At 34.0% G+C, this 25,000-nt stretch overlaps 31 protein-coding genes and 2 non-coding genes across 34 annotated transcripts in view, besides 1 other annotated feature. All coding sequences in view use genetic code 11, as the record gives it.

Moving 5' to 3' along the window:
• rpl22 (ribosomal protein L22) overlaps positions 1–18 on the top strand; it is a 426-nt gene extending 408 nt beyond the window's left edge. Inside the window, exon 1 of the mRNA in view lies at positions 1–18. This exon is cut by the window's left edge and continues 408 nt beyond it. Within this exon, the coding sequence (YP_009718751.1) occupies positions 1–18 (18 nt within the window).
• Positions 1–25,000: part of a sequence feature (large single copy region, LSC) that runs on past both edges of the window.
• rps3 (ribosomal protein S3) lies at positions 148–804 on the top strand. Its single transcript has one exon. It carries the CDS (start codon positions 148–150, stop codon positions 802–804), a length of 657 nt encoding a protein of 218 aa, YP_009718750.1.
• On the top strand, positions 954–2,341 carry rpl16 (ribosomal protein L16). The gene is made up of 2 exons: positions 954–963; positions 1,944–2,341. Exons 1-2 carry the CDS (start codon positions 954–956, stop codon positions 2,339–2,341), a joined length of 408 nt encoding a protein of 135 aa, YP_009718749.1.
• rpl14 (ribosomal protein L14) lies at positions 2,485–2,853 on the top strand. The gene has a single exon. It carries the CDS (start codon positions 2,485–2,487, stop codon positions 2,851–2,853), a length of 369 nt encoding a protein of 122 aa, YP_009718748.1.
• rps8 (ribosomal protein S8) lies at positions 3,058–3,462 on the top strand. The gene has a single exon. It carries the CDS (start codon positions 3,058–3,060, stop codon positions 3,460–3,462), a length of 405 nt encoding a protein of 134 aa, YP_009718747.1.
• Positions 3,569–3,652, top strand: infA (translational initiation factor 1). Its single transcript has one exon. The coding sequence runs from the start codon at positions 3,569–3,571 to the stop codon at positions 3,650–3,652; it is 84 nt and encodes a 27-aa protein (YP_009718746.1).
• Positions 3,922–4,035, top strand: rpl336 (ribosomal protein L36). Its single transcript has one exon. It carries the CDS (start codon positions 3,922–3,924, stop codon positions 4,033–4,035), a length of 114 nt encoding a protein of 37 aa, YP_009718745.1.
• On the top strand, positions 4,198–4,614 carry rps11 (ribosomal protein S11). Its single transcript has one exon. The coding sequence runs from the start codon at positions 4,198–4,200 to the stop codon at positions 4,612–4,614; it is 417 nt and encodes a 138-aa protein (YP_009718744.1).
• rpoA (RNA polymerase alpha subunit) lies at positions 4,679–5,674 on the top strand. Its single transcript has one exon. It carries the CDS (start codon positions 4,679–4,681, stop codon positions 5,672–5,674), a length of 996 nt encoding a protein of 331 aa, YP_009718743.1.
• Positions 5,899–7,105, bottom strand: petD (cytochrome b6/f complex subunit IV). Its single transcript has 2 exons — positions 7,099–7,105; positions 5,899–6,374 (listed from the first exon to the last, which is right to left on the bottom strand). The coding sequence occupies exons 1-2, from the start codon at positions 7,103–7,105 to the stop codon at positions 5,899–5,901; spliced, it is 483 nt and encodes a 160-aa protein (YP_009718742.1).
• Positions 7,296–8,741, bottom strand: petB (cytochrome b6). Its single transcript has 2 exons — positions 8,737–8,741; positions 7,296–7,938 (listed from the first exon to the last, which is right to left on the bottom strand). Exons 1-2 carry the CDS (start codon positions 8,739–8,741, stop codon positions 7,296–7,298), a joined length of 648 nt encoding a protein of 215 aa, YP_009718741.1.
• On the bottom strand, positions 8,864–9,088 carry psbH (photosystem II phosphoprotein). The gene has a single exon. The coding sequence runs from the start codon at positions 9,086–9,088 to the stop codon at positions 8,864–8,866; it is 225 nt and encodes a 74-aa protein (YP_009718740.1).
• Positions 9,207–9,338, top strand: psbN (photosystem II protein N). The gene has a single exon. The coding sequence runs from the start codon at positions 9,207–9,209 to the stop codon at positions 9,336–9,338; it is 132 nt and encodes a 43-aa protein (YP_009718739.1).
• psbT (photosystem II protein T) lies at positions 9,399–9,506 on the bottom strand. The gene has a single exon. The coding sequence runs from the start codon at positions 9,504–9,506 to the stop codon at positions 9,399–9,401; it is 108 nt and encodes a 35-aa protein (YP_009718738.1).
• Positions 9,691–11,217, bottom strand: psbB (photosystem II CP47 chlorophyll apoprotein). The gene has a single exon. It carries the CDS (start codon positions 11,215–11,217, stop codon positions 9,691–9,693), a length of 1,527 nt encoding a protein of 508 aa, YP_009718737.1.
• On the top strand, positions 11,679–13,729 carry clpP (clp protease proteolytic subunit). Its single transcript has 3 exons — positions 11,679–11,749; positions 12,578–12,866; positions 13,502–13,729. The coding sequence occupies exons 1-3, from the start codon at positions 11,679–11,681 to the stop codon at positions 13,727–13,729; spliced, it is 588 nt and encodes a 195-aa protein (YP_009718736.1).
• Positions 13,919–14,032, top strand: rps12 (ribosomal protein S12; one part of a trans-spliced gene, as the record gives it; the record has 2 gene entries for this part). Coding sequences YP_009718735.1 and YP_009718690.1 both cover positions 13,919–14,032 — 114 coding nt within the window.
• On the top strand, positions 14,803–15,156 carry rpl20 (ribosomal protein L20). Its single transcript has one exon. It carries the CDS (start codon positions 14,803–14,805, stop codon positions 15,154–15,156), a length of 354 nt encoding a protein of 117 aa, YP_009718734.1.
• rps18 (ribosomal protein S18) lies at positions 15,427–15,738 on the bottom strand. Its single transcript has one exon. The coding sequence runs from the start codon at positions 15,736–15,738 to the stop codon at positions 15,427–15,429; it is 312 nt and encodes a 103-aa protein (YP_009718733.1).
• On the bottom strand, positions 15,957–16,157 carry rpl33 (ribosomal protein L33). Its single transcript has one exon. It carries the CDS (start codon positions 16,155–16,157, stop codon positions 15,957–15,959), a length of 201 nt encoding a protein of 66 aa, YP_009718732.1.
• On the bottom strand, positions 16,625–16,759 carry psaJ (photosystem I subunit IX). The gene has a single exon. It carries the CDS (start codon positions 16,757–16,759, stop codon positions 16,625–16,627), a length of 135 nt encoding a protein of 44 aa, YP_009718731.1.
• trnP-UGG lies at positions 17,167–17,240 on the top strand. The gene has a single exon. It is a non-coding gene; the product is annotated as a tRNA-Pro (tRNA).
• trnW-CCA lies at positions 17,397–17,470 on the top strand. Its single transcript has one exon. It is a non-coding gene; the product is annotated as a tRNA-Trp (tRNA).
• Positions 17,595–17,708, bottom strand: petG (cytochrome b6/f complex subunit V). The gene has a single exon. It carries the CDS (start codon positions 17,706–17,708, stop codon positions 17,595–17,597), a length of 114 nt encoding a protein of 37 aa, YP_009718730.1.
• Positions 17,867–17,962, bottom strand: petL (cytochrome b6/f complex subunit VI). The gene has a single exon. The coding sequence runs from the start codon at positions 17,960–17,962 to the stop codon at positions 17,867–17,869; it is 96 nt and encodes a 31-aa protein (YP_009718729.1).
• Positions 19,207–19,458, top strand: psbE (photosystem II cytochrome b559 alpha subunit). Its single transcript has one exon. The coding sequence runs from the start codon at positions 19,207–19,209 to the stop codon at positions 19,456–19,458; it is 252 nt and encodes an 83-aa protein (YP_009718728.1).
• On the top strand, positions 19,468–19,587 carry psbF (photosystem II cytochrome b559 beta subunit). The gene has a single exon. It carries the CDS (start codon positions 19,468–19,470, stop codon positions 19,585–19,587), a length of 120 nt encoding a protein of 39 aa, YP_009718727.1.
• psbL (photosystem II protein L) lies at positions 19,610–19,726 on the top strand. The gene is given in 1 exon segment: positions 19,610–19,726. A coding segment is annotated over 1 exon segment (117 nt).
• psbJ (photosystem II protein J) lies at positions 19,853–19,975 on the top strand. The gene has a single exon. It carries the CDS (start codon positions 19,853–19,855, stop codon positions 19,973–19,975), a length of 123 nt encoding a protein of 40 aa, YP_009718725.1.
• Positions 20,963–21,925, bottom strand: petA (cytochrome f). The gene has a single exon. The coding sequence runs from the start codon at positions 21,923–21,925 to the stop codon at positions 20,963–20,965; it is 963 nt and encodes a 320-aa protein (YP_009718724.1).
• Positions 22,141–22,830, bottom strand: cemA (chloroplast envelope membrane protein). Its single transcript has one exon. It carries the CDS (start codon positions 22,828–22,830, stop codon positions 22,141–22,143), a length of 690 nt encoding a protein of 229 aa, YP_009718723.1.
• ycf4 (photosystem I assembly protein ycf4) lies at positions 23,357–23,911 on the bottom strand. The gene has a single exon. It carries the CDS (start codon positions 23,909–23,911, stop codon positions 23,357–23,359), a length of 555 nt encoding a protein of 184 aa, YP_009718722.1.
• Positions 24,325–24,438, bottom strand: psaI (photosystem I subunit VIII). Its single transcript has one exon. It carries the CDS (start codon positions 24,436–24,438, stop codon positions 24,325–24,327), a length of 114 nt encoding a protein of 37 aa, YP_009718721.1.

The following is a 25,000-nucleotide window of genomic DNA, read 5'->3' as shown; positions in this document are numbered from 1 at the left end:
GAGCTGAGGAATACTTAAAGGAAGAATATTTTATATTATAAAAAATACAAATACGCTATATTATGTTATGCTTAAAAAAAATCGAATGAATAAAAAAAAAATACAAACAGATGTCACGTTTCACGATATATATAGTAGTGGGGGATTATGGGACAAAAAATAAATCCACTTGGTTTCAGACTTGGTGCAACCCAAGATCATCATTCTCTTTGGTTTGCACAACCAAAAAATTATTCAAAGGATCTACAAGAAGATCAAAAAATACGAGATTGTATCAAAAATTATGTGCAAAATAATATGAAAATATCCTCTAATGTAGAGGGAATTGCACGTATAGAGATTCAAAAAAGAATCGATTTGATTCAGGTCATAATCTATATGGGATTCCCCAAGTTATTAATAGAAGACAGGACTCGAAGAATCGAAGAATTACAGACGCATGTACAAAAAGAACTCAATTGTGTAAACCGAAAACTCAACATTGCTATTACAAGAATTGCAAATCCTTACGGGCACCCCAATATTCTTGCAGAATTTATAGCCGGACAATTAAAGAATAGAGTTTCATTTCGCAAAGCAATGAAAAAAGCTATTGAATTAACTGAACAGGCAGGTACAAAAGGGATTCAAGTACAAATTGCAGGGCGTATCGACGGAAAAGAAATTGCACGTGTTGAATGGATCCGAGAAGGTAGAGTTCCTCTACAAACCATTCGAGCTAAAATTGATTATTGTTCCTATGCAGTTCGAACTATCTATGGGGTATTAGGCATCAAAATTTGGATATTTGTAGACGAGGAATAATAAGAACTTACTTGACTTATATTTAGTTCTATCTGGTGATAAAACAAAAAATGGCAAACTCTTTCATTCTTTTTCTGGTAAATAATAAAAAAAAAGAACAATTCTATAAGGTTGAATAAAAATTCGATTAATCATTTGATATAATTGCTATGCTTAGTGTGTGACTCGTTGGTTTTTTTAGGGTTGGGATTCAAAAAAATGGACAGCCCATAGTACAAACTGATAACTATAGAACTAATAACCAACTCATCACTTCGTGTTATCTGAATAGAAAGAACCAGTCAAGATATGATATATAAGTCATATCATTGTAGCAACTGAAATCTTTTTTACATAAACAAACAAAAAAAATCTGATTATGGGTTGTAAAGCAATATCAAGTATACAGATAAATGGAAGGGTGAGAGAAAGATAGAAAAAGAATATTAATGATATATAATTCCAATATGTAAGGTCTATGAGTCATCTCATATAAAGGGAATGTAATAAAGCATCAATACTGATTGATCCATAATTAGACAAATCCGTGCATAGAACAAAAAATCAAGAGCCCCGAGCCAATAAAGACTGAGAAGGTTGACTCAAGAATCAATTTAATTGGAGGCTCCGTTGTAAAATTCAGACCTAATCATTAATCGAGAAGTGGTGGGAACGACAGAACCTGTGAATGCATAAGATTCTAGTGAAAACGAATCCTAATGATTCATTGAGTAGGATGGCGGAACGAACCGGAAACCTATTCATTTATTCTGAGAGGTCATGTCATAGACTAATCTTACAACTGAATGTTGAAAGAGTAAATATTCGCCCGCGAATTTTTTTTTATTTCTAAATTTTAGTCGATTCGAAATAAAAGGAAAAACAAAATAAAGATTCATTATAGCGTTCTACCAAAACGACATTATCTATAAATAGAATACGTGTTAAATTATATATTAAAACACAAAAAATTTCTAATTTATAATCGATTAGATCAAATTTCAAAGAATCCCACGATTCCATAGATTATTAACCGTGTATTTTTTTTGTTTAATTTTTTTTAATTGTTTAATTCGCGAGGAGCTGGATGAGAAGAAACTCTCGTGTCCGGTTCTGTAGTAGAGATGGATGGAATTGCTAAACAACCATCAACTATAACCCCAAAAGAACCAGATTCCGTAAACAACACAGAGGAAGAATGAAAGGAATATCTTATCGAGGTAATCGTATTTGCTTCGGTAGATATGCTCTTCAAGCGCTTGAACCCGCTTGGATCACATCTAGACAAATAGAAGCAGGGCGGCGAGCAATGACACGAAATGCACGCCGCGGTGGAAAAATATGGGTACGCATATTTCCAGACAAACCTGTTACAGTAAGACCTACAGAAACACGTATGGGTTCGGGGAAAGGATCTCCCGAATATTGGGTAGCTGTCGTTAAACCCGGTAGAATACTTTATGAAATGAGCGGAGTAGCAGAAAATATAGCTAGAAGGGCTATTTCAATAGCGGCATCTAAAATGCCTATACGAACTCAATTCATTCTTTCTGGATAGGAATGTAGAAACAAACGAAAGGGGTTTTTGGGATGAAAAAAAAAACAATTGCAGGTTTCTTTTTTTGTTTTGAACAAATAATATTTCTTTTTTTTATTTATACCTTTGCATTGAAAAAGAAAAAACCGATAAAAAAAAATGATATGATTCAACCTCAAACCCATTTGAATGTAGCGGATAACAGCGGGGCCCGAAAATTGATGTGTATTCGAATCATAGGAGCTAGTAATCGACGATATGCTCATATTGGTGACATTATTGTTGCTGTAATCAAGGAAGCAGTACCAAATACACCTCTAGAAAGATCAGAAGTGGTCCGAGCTGTCATTGTACGTACTTGTAAAGAACTCAAACGCGACAACGGTATGATAATACGATATGATGACAACGCTGCGGTTGTTATTGATCAAGAAGGAAATCCAAAAGGAACCCGAATTTTCGGCGCGATCGCCCGGGAATTAAGACAGTTAAATTTCACTAAAATAGTTTCATTAGCACCTGAAGTATTATAGGGGAAGACCTTAATATAGTATTTGAATGAAATTGATTAAATTTATTTAATTAATTAGTAAATTGTTTATCTATCACGTATATATCTTTAATAATTCATAAAAAAAAAAAAAAAAGAATTCATAAATATTAAAAAATTCAGAAAAAAAGAAAAAGAGCATGTTGATTATATCAAAATTCGGGGGAAACAAAAATCTTAGTTTATCATGAGTAAAGACACTATTGCTGACATAATAACCTCTATACGAAATGCTGACATGAATAAAAAAAGAACAGTTCGAATACCATCTACTAACATCACTGAAAATATTGTTAAAATCCTTTTCCAAGAAGGTTTTATTGAAAACGTGAGAAAACATCAAGAAAGCAATAAATATTTTTTGGTTTTAACCCTACGACATAGAAGAAATAGGAAAGGACCATATAGAACTGTTTTAAATTTAAAACGGATCAGTCGACCCGGTCTACGAATATATTCTAACTATCAACGAATTCCTAGAATTTTAGGCGGAATGGGGGTTGTAATTCTTTCTACTTCTCGAGGTATAATGACAGACCGAAAGGCTCGACTAGAAGGAATCGGCGGAGAAGTTTTGTGTTATATATGGTAATCTTTCTAATAGCCGACACGGTCATATTTGTGAAAAGAGAGAAAGGACAAGTTTCTAATATTATCCCTCTTACATTAGTTGATACTTCAAAGCGGTTTTACCTGGAATGAAACAACAAAAATGGATTCATGAGGGTTTAATTACTGAACAACTTACCGATGGTATGTATCTTCCGGATTCGTTTAGATAACAAAAAAATTATTCAGGTTTTTGTTTCGTAAAGGATTTCATGTAGTTTTATACGTATACTACCAGGAAATAGACTAAAAATTGAGGTAAGTCCTTATGATTCAACCAAAGGGCGTATAATTTAGAGACTCCAAAGCAAAGACTTGAATGATTAGGCGGTTTTTTCAATTTCAACATTCTTTAGTGAGGATACAATTCGAAATTAAAAATTTCAAGAAACTTATTTTCTTCCAATAAGTAGATTCGGAATTAAAAAAAGGAATGACAAATATGAAAATAAGGGCCTCCGTTCGTAAAATTTGTGAAAAATGTCGATTGATCCGTAGGCGGGGACGAATTATAGTAATTTGTTCTAACCCGAGACATAAACAAAGACAAGGATAATCTTTCTAAAACAAAAAGACTCTCGAAATCTAAAGGACCCGATGTACAGATGTACAAATAAATAAATAAAATAAGTAAAAAAAAAAAAAGAATAAGGATCTGTTTTGACATGAAATGGATATATCCATATATCTCTGACTTATATTTATGAGATGATAAAATATGGCAAAACCTATACCAAAAATTGGTTCGCGTAGAAATAGACGTATTGGTTCACGTAAGAATACACGTAGAATCCCCAAGGGAGTTATTCATGTTCAAGCAAGTTTCAACAATACCATTGTGACTGTTACAGATGTACGGGGTCGAGTAATTTCTTGGTCCTCTGCCGGGGCTTGTGGATTCAAGGGTACAAGAAGGGGTACACCATTTGCCGCTCAAACCGCAGCAGGAAATGCTATTCGGACAGTAGTGGATCAAGGTATGCAACGAGCAGAAGTTATGATAAAAGGCCCGGGTCTCGGAAGAGATGCGGCATTAAGAGCTATTCGTAGAAGTGGTATACTATTAAGTTTCATACGGGATGTAACTCCTATGCCACATAATGGCTGTAGGCCTCCTAAAAAAAGACGTGTGTAAAAATAAACATTGAAGAGATTTCAAGAGAAATAAATAATTCAATGATTTGATCAAATAATATACTATGGTTCGAGAGAAAGTAACAGTATCTACTCGGACACTACAGTGGAAGTGTGTTGAATCAAGAGCAGACAGTAAGCGTCTTTATTATGGACGCTTTATTCTGGCCCCACTTATGAAAGGTCAAGCCGATACAATAGGCATTGCAATGCGAAGAGCTTTGCTCGGAGAAATAGAAGGTACATGTATCACATGCGCAAAATCTGAGAAAATACCACATGAATATTCTACCATAGTAGGTATTCAAGAATCCGTACATGAAATTTTAATGAATTTGAAAGAAATTGTCTTGAAAAGTAATCTGTATGGAACTCGTAACGCGTCTATTTGTGTCAAGGGTCCTGGATATGTAACTGCTCAAGACATTATCTTACCACCTTCTGTGGAAATTGTTGATAATACACAGTATATAGCTAACCTAACAGAACCAATTAATTTGTGTATTGAATTACAAATCGAGAGGAATCGCGGATATCGTATAAAAACGCCAAATAACTTTCAAGACGGCAGTTATCCTATAGATGCTGTATTCATGCCTGTTCGAAATGCGAATCATAGTATTCATTCTTATGTGAATGGGAATGAAAAACAAGAGATACTTTTTCTCGAAATATGGACAAATGGAAGTTTAACTCCTAAAGAAGCACTTCATGAAGCCTCCCGGAATTTGATTAATTTATTTATTCCTTTTTTACATGCAGAAGAAGAAAACTTACATTTAGAAAATAATCAACACAAAGTGACTTTACCCCTCTTTACTTATCATGATAGATTGGCTAAACAAAGGAAAAATAAAAAAGAAATCGCATTGAAATATATTTTTATTGACCAATCAGAATTGCTCCCCAGGGTCTATAATTGCCTCAAAAGGTCCAATATACATACATTATTGGACCTTTTGAATAACAGTCAAGAAGATCTTATGAAAATGAAACATTTTCGCATAGAAGATGTCAAACATATATTGAACATTCTAGAAATAAAAAAGCATTTCGAATAAATTTTTATGAGTTATTTACTTTTTTTCTTTTTTTTTTTTCTAAAGTTTTGTCTAAACAGATAAAAATGCGTTTTGAATCTTGAATCTTTAGCACAATCCATATATTCCGAATAGGTCCAAAATGAAATTGAATAGATGTATCTAGGGAAAATTCACTTTGAAGCGACTATTCCCTAGATACACACGTCATAATATACTTTTTTTTATTTCACAGTTGAATCGATTTAAAAAAGACCTAAAGTTAAGGACTTATCAATAGGTAGTGTTGCTCCAATACCCAACCAAAGGGCTACTACAGTACCAATCAAAAAGACGGTTGTCGCTACGGGACGACGAAATGGATTTTGGAATTTATTAACATTCTCCAAAAAAGGTACTGTTAATAATCCCGCAGGTACTGAAACCATTAAAAGAACGCCCAATAACTTATTTGGCACTGTACGAAGTATTTGAAATACGGGAAAGAAATACCATTCAGGCAATATTTCCAAAGGAGTTGCAAATGGATCCGCGGGTTCACCAATCATTGATGGTTCTAGAACCGCTAAGCCTACGTTACATGCAATAGTACCTAAAATTACTACTGGAAAAATATATAAAAGATCATTTGGCCATGCGGGCTCTCCGTAATAATTATGACCCATCCCTTTAGCCAATTTAGCTCTTAACACAGGATCGTTCAAGTCAGGTTTTTTTGTTATTAGGATAGGTGAATTATTCTAGATCCATCCCCCGAAAGAACCGGACATGATAATTTTTCATCATCCAGCTCGAGCACGAATCAAACGAATCAAATGGATCCATATAAAAAAATTGATATGTTATCCATATCCACACATATATGAATGATTCTATGTAAGAAAACGGATTCCCTTTTTCGCAGTTGCAACAACTAACCATTGCAAGGAATTCAGTTCTTACAGATAAATGCTCAATACCCAAGTAGGCTTACAAAATTGATCATGATCAAATGCTTTATGGGTCGTCTCAGATCTTGCAATTGGCCTTTATCCCCTAAATATCGAGACTGTTTACATACAAAGCAAAGGATTTACTTGTTACTAATATAGTCTAGCCTCTGTTCTTCTTTAGATCCCTTGTTTCACTCCGATAGTATCATAAATCGAGTCAATGCAGAGGAAATGAATACATTTCTATACTATTTAGTAAGTGAAATATATAAAACATAATCCGGATTATGCCAATCACTTATTCTACTGGATCTTACGGAGCCTGTTCATATCATACACGACATGATCGGGTCTGATCATAGAAAAGATTCTCTTCAAACGAACCGGCCTATCTTCTGTATGGGGCTTACGCGGTGGTTGGAACAAAGACACATTTTTTTGTTGTGAATTCAAATGTGGCAGATAGATAAGGACATATATCTGCAAGGCCCGATCAATAGTTCAAGTCACACACTCCCATAATCCATTTTATCTTCGGAAAATTCACTTCAACTATGAGTGTCAAAAAAATAATACATTTTTGTAGAGTTGAAGAGAAATATCCCAATACATGTCTTATTTTTTTTTCAATAATCCATATTTGTAGCAATGAAATACTAGTGTTCCTACCCCAAGTGATAGATGATTGATTACAAGATGGTATATATTCTTTATAAAGGACCAGAAATACCTTGCTTACGTATCATTGGGAAGTGCATTAACATAAATACGGCGGTAAGAAGAGGTAATACAAAAGTGTGTAAACTATAAAAACGAGTCAAAGTGGATTGTCCTACACTAGCACTTCCGCGTAATAACTCTACCAGAGGCGAGCCTATTACAGGAATAGCGTCTGGTACGCCTGTTACAATTTTTACTGCCCAATAACCAATTTGGTCCCGAGGTAAGGAATAACCAGTTACACCAAAAGATGCGGTCAATACACCCAAAACCACACCTGTAACCCAAGTCAATTCACGAGGTTTTTTAAAGCCGCCGGTGAGATACACGCGAAATACGTGCAGGATCATCATTAGGACCATCATACTTGCCGACCATCGATGAACTGATCGGATTAACCAACCAAAATTAGCTTCAGTCATTATATATTGAACAGAAGCAAAGGCCTCCGTAACGGTCGGACGATAATAAAAAGTCATAGCAAACCCGGTAGCTACTTGTACTAAAAAACAAGTAAGCGTAATTCCCCCTAGACAATAAAATATGTTGACGTGAGGAGGAACATATTTACTAGTTATATCATCGGCAATTGCCTGAATCTCAAGACGTTCTTCGAACCAATCATAGATTTTATTGAGATAGGTAAATCAAGGGGACCCCCCCGGAGAACCGTATATGAAAATTTCATCTCGTACGGCTCAAACAGAAACACCCAAATACTAGTTCTAACGGATGTGTGTAATATAAAGTTTGAAGTTTATTAATTCTATGATTTATGATTCAATTTTTTTTTGAAGATACTAAAGAATAAAAATCCGAAAGCTCTTCTTTGTGGTTATAATGCCAAAAAATCAAGTCGGCTCATTCGTCTATATATTGATCGTTATAGGCCTCTTGAATCTTCTATTTACCTATTTTCTTTGGTGTTATTTATGTGTAATGCGGCTTTACTGCTGTTTTCTTTATTATTGATAGGAATTCTCTTGTTAAGACCCTATAGAATTGATTAAAACCTCAGATTCATACTAAAACCACGATGATTCAATAAAACCCTTTCAAACTAAGTCTAAGTCCCAAAATTCCCTGAGTAAGAACCATTGGATCATCACTTATTCAATGAATAGATATAATGACTCAAAATCCAAACCAAAGAAACCTTTGTTTTGTCCTTTGATCAAAATAAGCATAAACGAAAGTTTGAAAGAATAAAAATATTTCTATTTATAACTTCTAACTCTTTGAAAAAATTTTTTGAAGTCCGGACACGAGGTCTGACTATTAAGTATGAATCATAGTTCTAATAGTAATCTATTTCATATATTCCGTGCTCCAGATACTAGAATGAATATCCGACGAAGTAAAACCATCTCTATCAAGATGACAGACCCATTCTCTGCACTATCCATAGGATCATTTATACCAAGTCACACACTCATATTCCGGAAATACAGAAACAAAGAAATTCCACGGTCAAACTACCAAAATAGAATGGGATAAAAATCAGAAACCTAAACGCTTCACTTTGTATTGAAAAAGCCAGTTAATGGTTCTTGGGAATCTAATTCATTGAAATTCCATCCAGTAAAATGGAAGAATTATAAATCTCCAAAATAATAGATAGGAATATCGCGAATAGAGCCATTGCGAGACCCATCAAAGGAGTAGTTCCCCACCCAGGAGCTACTTTACCATATTCTGAATTCAATGGTTTCAATAAACTCCCCGCATTAGTTCGTTTTGGGCGGCCAGATCTAGAACTACCTTCAACGGTTTGTGTAGCCATAATATTTTATATTCAGTAAGATCTGTTGACTTTGTATACCATTCCGTTGTAAATAAATGATCTTATCATAGATCCATTGAGGTCTTAAAACTTTATAATGTCTTAAAACTATATAATCATGGAAACAGCAACCCTAGTTGCCATCTTTTTATCTGGTTTACTTGTAAGTTTTACTGGGTACGCCTTATATACTGCTTTTGGGCAACCCTCTCAACAACTAAGAGATCCATTCGAGGAACACGGGGACTAGTTGAAGTACGGATCCTCCCAATATTGGGAGGATCCGTACTTCAATTGAGATAATGACAAATCATTTCACCTTTTTAGTTGGAACTTTAGGCGGGTCTCGAAAAAAGATAGCGAAAAAAATTATTCCTAGAGTTGAGACTAAAAGGAATGTATAAACCAATGCTTCCATAGATTCGATCGTGGTTTACAATTATAGCTTCCATACCTGTTTATTTGGGATCGTCTCCCGGATAAATAAAGAACAAGAGTCAAAGAAAAGGCAGTGATTCAAATCAAGATTTATCTGGTACCCCATCTAAAAATCACAAAAAGAAAATAAAAATGAAAAGTAACAAGTAACAAAGCATATTGTATCAGACTACTTGTCTTCTTGTAGTTGGATCTCCAAGTTTTTGGAATGCTCCAAATTCCACTTGAGCATCTAAATCTGGATCAATACCAGCAAAAACATCTCGAAACAAGGTTCTAGCACCATGCCAAATGTGTCCGAAGAAGAAGAGCAAAGCAAACGAAGCATGTCCAAAAGTAAACCAACCCCGTGGACTGCTACGAAAAACACCATCGGATTTCAAAGTAGCACGATCTAATTCAAAAATCTCACCCAATTGAGCACGTCTAGCATATTTTTTCACAGTAGCGGGATCGCTATAACTGACTCCGTTGAGTTCGCCGCCATAGAACTCGACAGTTACACCTACTTGTTCGACACTATATTTAGATTCCGCCCTTCTAAAAGGAACATCGGCTCTAACAATTCCGTCTCCGTCTACCAAAACAACCGGAAATGTTTCAAAAAAAGTAGGCATACGACGTACAAAAAGTTCGCGCCCCTCTTTATCTCTAAAGATAGGATGTCCTAACCACCCAACAGCTATTCCATCCCCGTTGTCCATTGAGCCCGCTCTGAATAACCCCCCCTTTGCCGGATTATTGCCGATGTAATCATAAAAAGCTAGTTTTTCGGGAATTTTAGACCAAGCTTCAGATAAACTTTGATTTTCAGCCAACCCAGCACCAATTCTTCGATATATTTCTTGTTGGAAGTATCCTTGATCCCATTGATAACGAGTGGGACCAAATAATTCAATCGGGGTAGTTGCTGAACCATACCACATAGTTCCAGCAACTACAAAAGCGGCAAAAAAGACAGCAGCAATACTACTGGAAAGGACGGTTTCAATATTTCCCATACGTAATCCTTTGTATAGGCGTTGAGGTGGACGTACACTAAGATGGAATAGACCCGCCAATATGCCCAAGGTCCCTGCTGCAATATGATGAGAGGCTATTCCTCCCGGAACAAAAGGATCAAAACCCTCCACACCCCACGCTGGATTTACGGATTGTACCCTTCCAGTTAGTCCATAAGGATCGGACACCCATATTCCAGGACCATACAATCCTGTTACATGAAATGCACCAAAACCAAAGCAAGCCACCCCTGATAGAAATAAATGAATTCCAAAGATCTTAGGCAAATCCAAAGAGGGTTTTCCTGTACGTTCATCAGTAAATATTTCTAGATCCCAATACACCCAATGCCAGATAGCTGCCAAAAAGCACAAGCCCGAAAACACAATATGTGCCCCGGCCACACCTTCGTAACTCCAAATACCCGGATTCGTTACAGTACCCCCTGTGATACTCCAACCGCCCCATGAATTGGTTATTCCTAAACGAGTCATGAAGGGTATAACGAACATACCCTGTCTCCACATTGGATCAAGAACAGGATCAGAAGGATCAAAAACTGCTAATTCGTATAGAGCCATCGAACCGGCCCAACCAGCAACCAGAGCTGTATGCATTATATGGACAGAAATCAAACGACCGGGATCATTCAATACGACGGTATGAACACGATACCAAGGCAAACCCATGGAAATACCCCTTTATCAATGAAAAATAGACACAATGTAACTTTATTGCATTGGAAAAAACTATGCTGTGGACCCTCTTTTTAGTGGATTATCTTGGGGAAAGAATTAATATTTGTTTGATTTGTTTGATTCTTTTCAATTACTTTTAGTAATAATGAAACTATTTTGTTCGTAGGAACAAAAAGAAGCAGATCTATTCTACACCCGATAAGGACCAATACGCAATGGTAGGGGAGTTGATACCATTTTATATGAGTGAATGCATATATATATTTGTTCATCATTCAAAGGACTTATTTGTAATAATTTTCCTTTATTCATTTTGTCTTCTTTATCTTTTTTTATAAACTTAGTCAATCTATGGATAAAATATGATAAAGGCCAATATTAGTAGGACACTAAATCCATTGTTACGCTTTCACATCAAAGTGAGATATAGTACTTAATTTTTCTTTTATTTAATGCCTATTGGTGTTCCAAGAGTACCTTTTCGAAGTCCTGGAGAGGAAGATGCATTGTGGATTGACATATAGTGCGACTTGTCAGATATATTGGGTCATATGGTATTTCCCCATTCTCTTCCCCGATCGAGATATCCTCCCCTTCGCCCAAGAAAGATTGATTGAATTATCAAAAATTTGGAGCGTGAAGTTCAATTAGATCCATTTTTTCGGGAGGGTATACAGATTAATATTATCAATTAGAATAATTTATGGTTATCTTGGTTAGGCCAATAAAATGAAGTATCCAGGCTCCGTTTAGAAAAAAACCGGTAAAAAATCTATTTATGATTACTAGTTCTATCATATTCTATTTCTTTATATATTTATAATAGAAGTGATCTCAAACTGTTAATCAATCGAGTAATATGATGAATGCATTGAATATCTGTTGTAAGACATGAAATAAATTGTAAAAAGGAAGTCGTAGCAAAAGGACGTGGTATTGGGGCATTTGTCATATATGTGCAAATCCAAATCGGGCGGATCTTTACTCGGAGTAGAGCATAAACCTAAAAAAATTGAAGAAGCCCATTCAGGAACAAGAAAATTACATCGCGATTGAGATTGTATCTCGATGAAACAATACATCAATGAAAAGTTAGTTAGATAAATTTAGTAATTTTTTTTTTATAGATAAACAAAACAGGCCAAAACCCATCTTTTTTGAAAAATGAAAGAAAAGCCCCTTTTTATAAGTTAAAAGCCTGGTATGAAAAAAAAAAAAAATAAATAAAAGAAAACGCTAGAATCTACATCTACACATTGATTCTTTTTTTTTTTTTCGTTATTTTTGTTGAACCGTATGCATCAAAAGGTGCATGTACGGTTTCTAAGGGATACAACTTTATCCCAATCAACCGACTTTATCGAGAACGATTACTTTTTTTAGGCCAAGGGGTTGATAGCGAGATCTCGAATCAACTTATTGGTCTTATGGTATATCTCAGTATAGAGGATGATACCAAAGATCTATATTTGTTTATAAATTCTCCTGGCGGATGGGTAATACCCGGAGTAGCTATTTATGATACTATGCAATTTGTGCGACCAGATATACAGACAATATGCATGGGATTAGCCGCTTCAATGGGATCTTTTATTCTGGTCGGAGGAGAAATTACCAAACGTCTAGCATTCCCTCACGCTTGGCGCCAATGAGTTTTTTATTTGATTTGAGAGAAAAAAGAAGACTATGCCTTCGCGCTATATGAAATATTAATATTAAGTAATAATAGCATGGCACTTCGAATTCGATATGATAAATTTTTTTAACCCTTAAATTATGTATCGAAAGAGTAGTATGAGATAAAAGGTATTTCCGATTTTATCTAATCTATCGGGAGGCCTATTTCAGCGTCACAAACTTTTTTGTTTTCACGCCGGGAGGCTCTTAACAATATTTAGGTTATGAAAGAATATGAAAATAAAAAAAATCTTGTTTTTTTATTTGAAAAAAAAAAAAGAAACTTTGGGATTGCTAAATAACAGACGAAATAAATATATAAAGCAACGGAGCCATCATAGTATTTTTGAACTACTCCAAAAACAAAAAGAAGGGTGGTTATTGGATCATTTACCAACCCGAGTCTGATAGACCCTATATTTAATTTAAATTTAATTTATTTGATATTTAAGTAAGGTAAAAACGAATTCCATTATAGAGCCGTATGCAATGCGTAAAAGATGCCTGTACGGTTGTTCAATTATATATTTTATTATTCTTTATCTCTTCACCTTATCATCATGCGAGATAGAATAAACATTTATTATGTTATATCATCAGGGTAATGATCCATCAACCTGCTAGTTCTTTTTATGAGGCACAGACGGGAGAATTTATCTTGGAAGCGGAAGAACTTTTGAAGCTGCGCGAAACCGTCACAAGGGTTTATGTACAAAGGACAGGCAAACCCTTATGGGTTGTATCCGAAGATATGGAAAGAGATGTTTTTATGTCAGCAACAGAAGCCCAAGCTCATGGAATTGTTGATCTTGTAGCGACTGAATAAAAAAGAAAAAATAACAAAAATTTCAGACGAATTGGTGATTTGAGATTTTATCTTCTTACCGGATTTAATATTCTATTCATTAATCTGATTTAAGATTCTATTCATTAATCTATTAATATAGAAATAAAATAATTCATAATCATCCGGTTAAGATCGATCTAAACCAGCCCATTATGTATATGATTCAATATGCCAACTATTAAACAGCTTATTAGAAACACAAGACAGCCAATCAGAAATGTCACGAAATCCCCCGCTCTTGGGGGATGTCCTCAGCGACGAGGAACATGTACTAGGGTGTATGTGCGACTCGTTCAGATCATGGGCTAGGACAAAAGAAAGAAAACAATTGATCCAGTATCAACGATCAGTACCAGTGAATAGACTAGAATGGAAGAACTCCATTCAATATCTAAAAATCAAAAAGATCTATCCTTCTATTGTGGTATCAAATGTATGGTTTCCGTTGGTGCAAATCCAATCAACTCCGTTTTAAATTTAAGATGAGAAAGAATTCTCCATTGATAGCAAATGATATCCATTAAGCAGGGGAAATACTATTTTAAAAAGCAGAAAAATTATGCCTTACTCTTGCAAGAACGGACTAACAGGGTCAGCTACTCAGCTAATCTTCATAATTAAATACCGTTACTGTATAAGTAGATCTCATTGTGAAAGACCTCGTACTGGATAATTATGGGTAGAGCCAAAGAGTGTGAACTGTACAAGTTAACAATAACATTGATTAAATGAAAGAAGGGCTCCGGTGTATAGAGAGGACCTCACCGTTTAAGAAGTAACCATAGAAACGATGGAACCCACTATATCCATTTCTATTTACAACTTTTATGTGGTTTTGATACCTAATATCAATACAATTTTTTCTAGGCATTTCACCTAGAAAAAAAAAAAAAAAAAATCGTGGTCGGGAAGGTTATAGTAGCAAAAGCCATTGGAATTAAAATTTTATACATTGGAAGAATCCGTTTTGTTATTAATAGACTAGGATACGGGAAGGGAATAACTGAAAGAAAGGAAATCGATTAGTTATTCATCAAAGTTTCATTTATTCAATGACCAGAATTAAACGAGGGTATATAGCCCGAAGACGTAGAACAAAAATTCGTTTATTTGCATCAACCTTTCGAGGGGCTCATTCAAGACTTACTCGTACTATTACTCAACAGAAAATAAGAGCTTTGGTTTCGGCTCATCGGGATAGAGGTAGACAAAAGAGAGATTTTCGTCGGTTGTGGATCACTCGGATAAATGCAGTAATTCGCGAGAATAAAGTATACTTAAGTTATAGTAAATTTATACACAATCTGTACAAGAGACAGTTACTTCTTAATCGTAAAATACTTGCACAAATAGCTATATTAAATAAGAGTTGTCTTTATATGATTTCCAATGAGATCATAAAATAAAGAGATTGGAAGGAATCCGTTGGAATAGTTTAAATGGAGTTCCCTGGAGAATGAACTCTGGGAAGGTAGAGTAGAAATTAGTATGATAAAATATGATAAAGTCATCAAAATGAAGAAAGACGTTAAATATAAAATATTTATTCCTCTTCTCCCATTTTTTTTCTTACGACAGGACATTTCGATTTTACGATTTTTCGAACAAAAAAAAAAACGTCAATCCGCATTTGAGTTTGGATTGGAATTTTATTTTGATTCAATTCAATTGAAGAGTCAACCTATTTTTTTTCTGGTTCTAAGACCAGCAGCTCTAGCGGTTGACTCGCTTCTTTCAAATTGTTTCTCATTATTAAGAAAAGGTAACGGAGATAAAATACGAGCTTGTTTTATAGCAATAGTAATTAATCGTTGTTGTTTTAAGGTCAATCTATTCACCCGTCTAGATAATATTTTTCCTTGTTCGCTAATAAATCGACTAATTAAACTCATGTTTCTATAATCAATTCGATCCCCCGATTGGATCGGAGGCAAACGCCTACGAAAAGATCGCTTAGATTTAAGAAAGATTCGCTTGGATTTATCCATGGTTTGTTTATTCCTTATCCTGAAAATCCCAATCCTATTTCTTAATTCTACATCATCTTTGATCCGATCGAAATAGGATTTGGTTTGTTTCTATTTATTTGTTTCTATTTAAATAAATTAAAAAATAAATTAAAATAAATTATATATATATATTGTTATATATAATATGTAATTTTTCATCTTCCTTGGAAGACTGACACACGAGCGATCGGTTCGATCTATTTCTTTATCTCCCCATGAATCGTATGTTTGTAACAACAGGGACAGAATTTTCTCAATTCCAATCGACTAGGCGTATTGTGTCGATTCTTTTGAGTAATATATCTGGAAATGCCCATTGATTCCTTATTAACACGATTTCGAACACAACTGGTACATTCCAAAATAACCGTTACTCGGACATCTTTACCCTTAGCCATGAACCTCCTTTGGTTTTTGATTCACTCAATTCTTTAATTTTCCGACCCGAAGCAAGGAAGAAGAAAGGACACAAAAATAGAAGCAGGTAACTCGAAATCAAATTATGAAAGAAATGTTTTGTTGCAATCAATATAGTAATAAATAATAAGTAATATAATGATTTCTAACTATATTTCTAATTTTTAATTGCCGTACAGTATTTCATTTTCAGTTAAGTATCTTGTATGATATTGTTGCCCCAACCACCGCATTTCCGTTCTATTATTAATTTAATTTGAGCCTGAGCCCGAGTTCATAGTTTCACTGAGGGTGAAACCGCTTTTTCTTTGTTTTTTTTTTTTTTTTAGAAAGAATAAGTAAAAAAAGAAAAAAAGAAAAAACAAAGAAAAAAAGAAGGGAGGGGTAGGGATTAGTTACAGATATTTGATTGTATCTCTAATCTTCTTCCCCCTTCCCATATCAATAGCTAGAATGAAAAAAAGGGGAATATCAACGCATCCGGAAAAAAACGATTGATCTCTATCAATAAACCTGCTAAAGACCCGAACCATAGAGTACTTACTACCGGTGCCACGGAGAGATATGTTTTTAGATCTCGCATTTTAAAAACTCCTCTTTCTGTATTCGTTATTGTAATTTTATTGTAATTTGTAATACCTAATGGTAATACATATATGACCGGATGTGTATATGTAGTTAATGACTTACCACTTGTACGCGGAGTTCCTAATTCAAATTGAAATGTACAAAATAGATATTTATTAAAAGAAAAAAATACGTCCATTTCCGCCTTAAATTCCTAAAAAATATTAATTTTTTGTGGTAGATTTCATATTAATTTCATACTTTATATAAGTCTTTTACCATATTATATGTTTGTTATATGATATATGAGACCAAAAGGAAGAAGGAAGAAATGATAAGATAGTTTGTGTATATCAATGTAGGAAATAAAGATGTGGAAAACAAGGCAGGGATTCTCTACAATGACACTGTAGACCAATTGAAAGGGATGTAGCGCAGTTTGGTAGCGCGTTTGTTTTGGGTACAAAATGTCACGGGTTCAAATCCTGTCATCCCTACCTATTACTTATCTTCTGAGCAGTAACGAGGGATCAATTGAGATCAATTAATAAAATTGTACATACATAATTAAATAAATATTTCATTTTTATTTTTTATAGTATATATATATGCAAGATAAATTGGGGTTACAAAATATTTATTGTGATAATAAAGCGCTCTTAGTTCAGTTCGGTAGAACGTGGGTCTCCAAAACCCGATGTCGTAGGTTCAAATCCTACAGGGCGTGATTCTGTGTTCTTGTTAATCGCGGGAGGTCAAAATTACACTAAAATAATTGAGCAGCAACCTAAATTTGACCTCCCGCGGATTAAAGGAAGTAGGAGGTCAATAAAAAACGAGATGTTAATTAATCAAAGATCCAACTGATCACCACGTCTGTATTGTAAATAGGCAGTTACGAATAATCCAGCCAAAGTAATAGGAATTAGACCTAAGACGATTCCAAATAGAAAAACTTCAATCATTTCAATTTGTTTGAAAGGGGGAAGGGAGAGGTAATATTTATCCTTAAATATTAATCTGTATTGACTATACATCTCAATGACCAAGAATTGGTAAGGGACTGGAGAATATATGAACTACCATAGAAAGATTTTTTTATAAATTGTTCATTAAATTAATTTCAAATAAGTCGTATCTTGCTCAGACCGATAAATAGAGCTGAGGTTATAGTCAAAGATGCTAGTAGAAAACCGAAATAACTAGTTATAGTAGGCATGAAAAGGCTAAATGAAATATGTTCTTTTTATACATATGTTTCTAAAGCACTTCCCTAAGTTTCAATTTTTGAAAGATACGAGGATAAACAAAAATACCAACCAATTGAAAGGATAAATTCAATTGAAAATATTTGATTCATCAATTATTATAGACGATACTAATAAAAATAGAGTAACATAAGTAAGAAATCAATTAATCATCTGTGACATTTACCCATCCCACGCTTTTGAATCAATAGATTCATCGGTCAACTCTTGAGTTGACTGAACTAATATATGTATATAACTAACTATATGTATATATAGAATATTAGAAATTATAAATAAAGTAATAATAAGAACGTTTTTTATAACTTCATTCACAAAATGAAACTCTCTTTGAATCACTCTGGAATAAAATTGGAAAATAAGTTTGATTGTTTTTTATTGTATCGAAATATCGAATCCATTTTTTTTTTTTTTTTCGAACGACACTTCTAATGCACTTTTTTTTTTACTTTAAAGCGAACTCAGTAGTAGTTCATTCACATAATTTCGCGATTGAAAAGAAAAAAGTATCGCACGATAAGATCAATCGAAACTGGGTTTTACATTTTATCTTTCCATATTACAAAGACCCATCTTTGTAATTAGGTCACGAAGGACCCCCTTGGGGGGCTAATAGAATAATGCGTGCATCACGAATATTTATTGTTTTTTATTTATTCGTTGTTCCTCGTTCTTTCATTGAATAATATCTACTATTGTTACTTGTTACTGGGTGGCCAACCAATTCCTAAAAAAAAAAAAAGATTCCAACAAAAAACATCTTATACAACCACAAAACGTATGTTTTTAGATGTAACGTCTAATTGAATCGTAAGAATATGAGAATCTCCTTCATAAATTATTGGAAACCAACCTGTCGAATTCACATTTTACTTGATCTTCAGTTTCTACTGAAGAAAATCCTTATACTACAGGAATTTGAGGAATTTTATATTAAATGGTACAAAATTCTACATCGACAAGCAACAAGAAAAGAAGAAAGAAATTATCTAACACTTCATTTCGATATTGATTGTGAAATTGCATTGCTGTGTCAGAAGAAGGATAGCTATACTGATTCGGTATACTCTAAAAACACCCTTGGTACAATATTGACGATCTCACAAAGATTGGTTTCAGTAAATTTCCATTTACTGATTTAATCTTTTACGGAATCGGCCCCCCCCTGACTGTACAAGAATATGCGGAGCTCAACATGTCTGGAAGCACAGGAGAACGTTCTTTTGCGGATATTATTACCAGTATTCGATACTGGGTCATTCATAGCATTACTATACCTTCCTTATTTATTGCGGGTTGGTTATTCGTCAGCACGGGTTTAGCTTACGATGTATTTGGAAGCCCTCGCCCAAACGAGTATTTTACAGAAAGCCGACAAGGAATTCCATTAATAACTGGCCGTTTTGATCCTTTGGAACAACTCGATGAATTTAGTAGATCTTTTTAGGAGGCCAAAATGACTATAGATAGAACCTATCCAATTTTTACAGTGCGATGGTTAGCTGTTCACGGACTAGCTGTACCTACCGTTTCTTTTTTAGGGTCAATATCAGCAATGCAGTTCATCCAACGATAAACCTAATCCGAATCATAGAGCTACGACACAATCAAACCCGAACGAACAAAGTGTTGAATTGAATCGTACCAGTCTCTACTGGGGGTTATTACTCATTTTTGTACTTGCTGTTTTATTTTCCAATTATTTCTTTAATTAAAATAAAAAAAGAATAGATAGTAGGAATTCTCTTATCCCATTCGGAAAGATATCATCTCATAATTATCTATGGCTGTTTATGTCTCTAGCATGACCACTTGATAAAATGTGGAGGAAAGTAGGACAAATGGCCGATACTACTGGAAGGATTCCTCTTTGGATAATAGGTACTGTAGCCGGTATTCTTGTGATCGGTTTAATCGGTATTTTCTTTTATGGTTCATATTCCGGATTAGGTTCATCCCTGTAATAATCGGATGAACTGAGTTGTAGACATGAAAGCATAAGAACTCAACGGGATCCCCCTCGAATCAGACAAGGAAAGAGGGGGTAAGTCCCGTTGAGTTCTTAATAATCATAATATTTTTTTTTTAGAGATGTTTCAAAAACCTCCACCTTTTCTGATGATGTTTTTAAAAAATGAACTTCGTTAATTGATTCAGAACATCTGTTACTCAATAGTATCTGTCAATACTTAAAACAAAGAAGGAATCACTCGATTTACCCTTTTTGGATGACTCACAATTATATATAAATAGAATATATTTCTATCAATCAGATATCATGCAAACCCTTTCTATACTAATAGAATAGAACCTTACTCCATTTAATCTAATAAATATTTAATCTCATAAAAGTGAAATTTTTTTTTTATAAGTTCGTTGAAATTGAAGAAGTTCTATATTGCTCAATAAATTGACCTATATTTATTTGTCCACTACCACTATGTTACGTAAGAAATCTAAAAAAGGGTTATGATAAAATAAACCTATATAAAAAAAAAAAAAAAAAAATGAAAACTACAAATATCCATTTTTTACGAACGGGATCGAGAATCTTTATTAATTCGACACAAGAAAGGGTTGGGTAAAATTCCGTTTCTTGTGTCAAGGACTAGGAGACGAACAATCTCCCCTAAAATCCTTTGTTCCTCTCATTTATACTTTGGTTTCTATTCTCCGCTTATTTATCTTTTGTTTTGATTCTAGTCAAATATAAAACTATTGATTCATTCTATATCATACCGTTTCAATTTGGATTGAAAAAACAAATAAATAAAGAAGAGTTAAGTAAAACAGTCGCCTTCACAATATACTATGACCAGGAATGCGGTATTAAGTAATTCCCGAAATCCGGTAGAATAAAGAATAGAAATAAGCAAAATTTTTTTGATCATACATAATTCCCAACAAAAATTTGTTTATTTTTAGAGCTTGATGTTGATAAATCCGCAGATCTAGAAATTCATTTCGGACAATTGAACCTTCTCAAACTGTTTCTTTTTAAGAACCAAAAAGATTTGTGCCAAAATAACAGATGCCAAGAAGAGCAAAAGACCTTGGACACGTAATGGATCTTGAAGTACTATTTCCGCATCTCCCTGACCAAATCCACCCACATTAGGATTACTCGTTAATGGTTGATCAAGTTTGATGGATTCGCCCTCTGAAACAAGAAGTTCCGGTCCTGGAGGGATAATATCAACCACTTGACGTCCATCCGATGCATCCGCTATGGTTATTTCGTACCCCCCTTTTTCTTTTCGTATTATTTTGCTTACTATACCTGCTGCTGTAGCATTATAAACATTATTGTTACTCTTGCTCCCGTCGGGATAAATCTGACCCCTTCCCCTGTTCCCGCCTACATATATGGGATATTTTAAGAAGTGCACATCTTTCTTAGTAGCGGGGTCCGGGGAAAGAATAGGAAAGGTGATTTCACTATATTTCTGACCAGGAACCGGACCTATCACAAGAATATTTTTTTTAGTGGGACGATAGCTCTGAAAAGACAGATTTCCTATCTTTTCTTTAATCTCGGGCGAAATACGATCGGGAGGGGCTAATTCAAACCCCTCGGGTAAAATAAGAACAGCCCCGACATTCAAAGCTCCTTTTTTACCATTAGCAAGAACTTGTTTCAGTTGCAGATCATAAGGAATTCGAACAACTGCTTCAAATACAGTATCAGGAAGTACCGCTTGTGGAACCTCGATATCCACGGGTTTATTAGCTAAATGGCAATTGGCACATACAATACGGCCAGTCGCTTCTCGTGGATTTTCATAACCCTGCTGTGCAAAAATGGGATATGCATTTGAAAGGGGTGCCTGGGTTAGTATATATATCATGAGCGATACGGAAATGGATCGAGTAATCTCTTTCTTTATCCAAGAAAAGGTATTTTTAGTTTGCATGGTCCAATCATTGATCCCGAAAATTTCTACAATAAAATTAGGTAGGTCGCTAGTATAGTTCCCTATCTATAATTTTGCTATTTACTTAAATATTAAATATAAATAATTTTACTGGAATATTGGAGGAATCCCTTGGATGGGTAGTAAGTACAATTTTGAATGTTTTGCTTATGTACAAAGTAACAAATATTATAATTGGATCGTTCGATCACTTTTCAGTCATTCATTGAATGATAAATCACTACAAGTGAAGGAGATACACGATTTAAATAACGAAAGATCCAATATTTAAAAATTGTATCTAAAATGACTGGAAAAGTAGAAACAAGACCGGATATAATTTGATCATTATGAGCAAATCCAAAATCTTTGTAGACAGAGCCAATCATTAATTCCCAACCGTGGGGCGAATGGAATCCTATACATAAATCAGTTAATAAAAGAATAGAAAAAGCTTTTATTGTGTCGCTTAAGTTGTATAGGAATTCTTGAAACCAAGAGTTAAGAATAACAAGTTCTTCATTACCTAGAATAGAATAACCACTTAGAATACCGAAACAGATTATATTTGTCGAGAAGTGTAAAATTGTATGGATGCGATCCTCGTTGTGCATCTTGATCAATTGGATCGTTTCTTTGTAGATTTCGATGCGAGGCTTTTGTAAATGTGTTTCCGGGTATTCCTTTATCATTTCGTCCAAACGTAAGAGTTCCTCTAAGTCTATGAATTCTTTTAGAATACTCTTTTCTTGAATATCATTCAAAAAAATTTCGGATTGCCTAGTATTCCACCAATTAGTAAACCAAGATTCTAGACTTTTATTAAATGAGAGAGAGATCCACCAAGGCAAAAATACTATAGATGCAAGATATAGAAGGGAAATTAATACTTTCTTTTTTGCCATTTTTTCGTCTGTGAATTTTAAAATTTTTAATGAACGCACCTCATTCGTCGACTCTATATGATACTAATATTTCTATCAAGCATAAGTTCTATTACAAGTCATCGATGTATTTCCGGATTTTTTTGTGATTCAGTACAGCGGTTAGTCCTTGAATTTAGAAAGAATATAGAATAAGAAAGAGCCCTCTTCAAATTTATAGTAGTCGGATTTCGAGACGAAAGAACTCCCGTTCTATCAAAATATCAAATATTTAGAAAAAAAATTCTTTACTTTATGATGAAATGTTTTGTTTTGATATATGATGAATCTATCATTTCGATTTGTTACTGAATTGAGTTAAGTGGATTTACATACGCATAAAAAAAATTGTGGACATAAACAATTTAGTTTTAGAATTGTTTCATATACGTTTGCTTTGGCTCGAGTAAGCGTTCTGAAGAAACTTCAGTTAAGTTATGCTATAGAAAAAAAGATGATTCTTGAGTTTTTTATCTCTTGCAAAGTACTCATTCTTCAGTTCCTTTTTTCAAAATACTTCAATTGGTACACGCAAGAAATAGGCCAATTCAGCAGCTTTTTGCTCAATCTCTCGTGGAGTAAAATTCTCATCAGTACGAGTCAAGGGAATGGCTCCTTGTCCTTTTATTTCCATATAAAGGACACGACGAGCATAAATACCCTCTTTAATTTCTATTCTGATGGACTGAATGTCTTTCATAAGGAATCGGAGGAATATGCGACGATTTTTTCCAGGAAATCCCCAACGAAAAATACACACTATGCCCTCTTTTATATCGAATCGATCATAACCACTACCTACATTCCACGAAATTGTGCACCACAAATAGGAGCTAATAAAAAGACCTGCGATCCCATAGAAAGACATCACGATACCTTGTGGAAAAAAAATGATTTGCTGAGAGGGAAATAAAGATATCAAATTCCTCCCAAAATAACTGGACGTTCCAACCAATAAAAACCCTAATGAACCTAAAAAAAGAATAAAGGCCCAACAGAAATTACTTGTTTTTCGAGACCCCGCTATAAGTTCTACCCATATACGTTCTGATCGCCAACTCATACTCTAACTAGACCTAGTTGCATTTTATTGGAATTGGGAGAATAACAAAAATAATTTTTTTTTTTTTACTTTTTTTTGTTTCCGAAGTAACTCTCATCAACCAGCACTATTATGATGTGAACCTTTAGGGATAATTCATCGAATTTCTTAGATCCAAACTAAAATAATAACATCCCTTTCATATGATTTCCTAATACATATAGATATATTGACTTTACATTTCAGAAATTCTCCCCGATCCCGATCTATTTGAAAATAGTTATAATTCATTTATCATGTTTACACATACATAAGAGCTTATGCCCGAAGGAAGCCGCATATTATACCATATTTTACTAAATAGATATCCGTGTTATGATCCAAGTAAGTCTTGAAAAAAAAATATATATATATAAGATTTGTCCTTGTTGTATCTAAAAAATCTTGTTTTTTTGAACATAAAGAGATAAAGAAGCCATTGCAATTGCCGGAAATACTAAGCCCACTAAAGGCACAAAAATGGAGGGGAGACTGTTGAGAGTTATCATAGAATGGGTACCTCGATTTAATATTTGTACCTGTTATTTATTGTTATATTTATTGTTTTATATTTGAACCTTATATTGTTATAAAGATATCTTATAATTCATATATAATTGTTATATTATACTAAGTATACCTAAGTGAGTATATATATACTTAATAGGGATAGGGAGTCTATAAGTATATGTTTTAAGAAATATATATTAATTTAAGAAATATATATTAATTAATAAAATACAATAAATATATAAATAAATGGACCTATTCATCTTTCTACATGTTTCTAATTCATCTTTCTACATGTTTCTACATGAAATATATATATACGATAATCCACCCTTTTTATATTCGTATTAGTAGTTATTATCTTTTCTTGTCTTATAAATTTCATAATTTAATAAAATTTTAAAGTATTTCCTAAAAACTCCCAAAGAATTCGTTATAATACGATCCAACAAAAAAGATTCTTAGTGGGGGATTATTTTCGGGAGATATAGAAAGATGCAAGACCTTGTTAACTAATTCCACGGAAGAAAGCGAAAGAATTCACTCTTTTATTTTGAAAGA

The sequence above is a fragment of the chloroplast genome of Pyrus communis (genome assembly GCF_041283825.1).
Source record: "Pyrus communis voucher 3978 chloroplast, complete genome".
Taxonomy (NCBI): domain Eukaryota; kingdom Viridiplantae; phylum Streptophyta; class Magnoliopsida; order Rosales; family Rosaceae; genus Pyrus; species Pyrus communis.
Note: the sequence above shows the minus strand (reverse complement) of the source record. Positions and strands in the feature narration are given on the sequence as shown.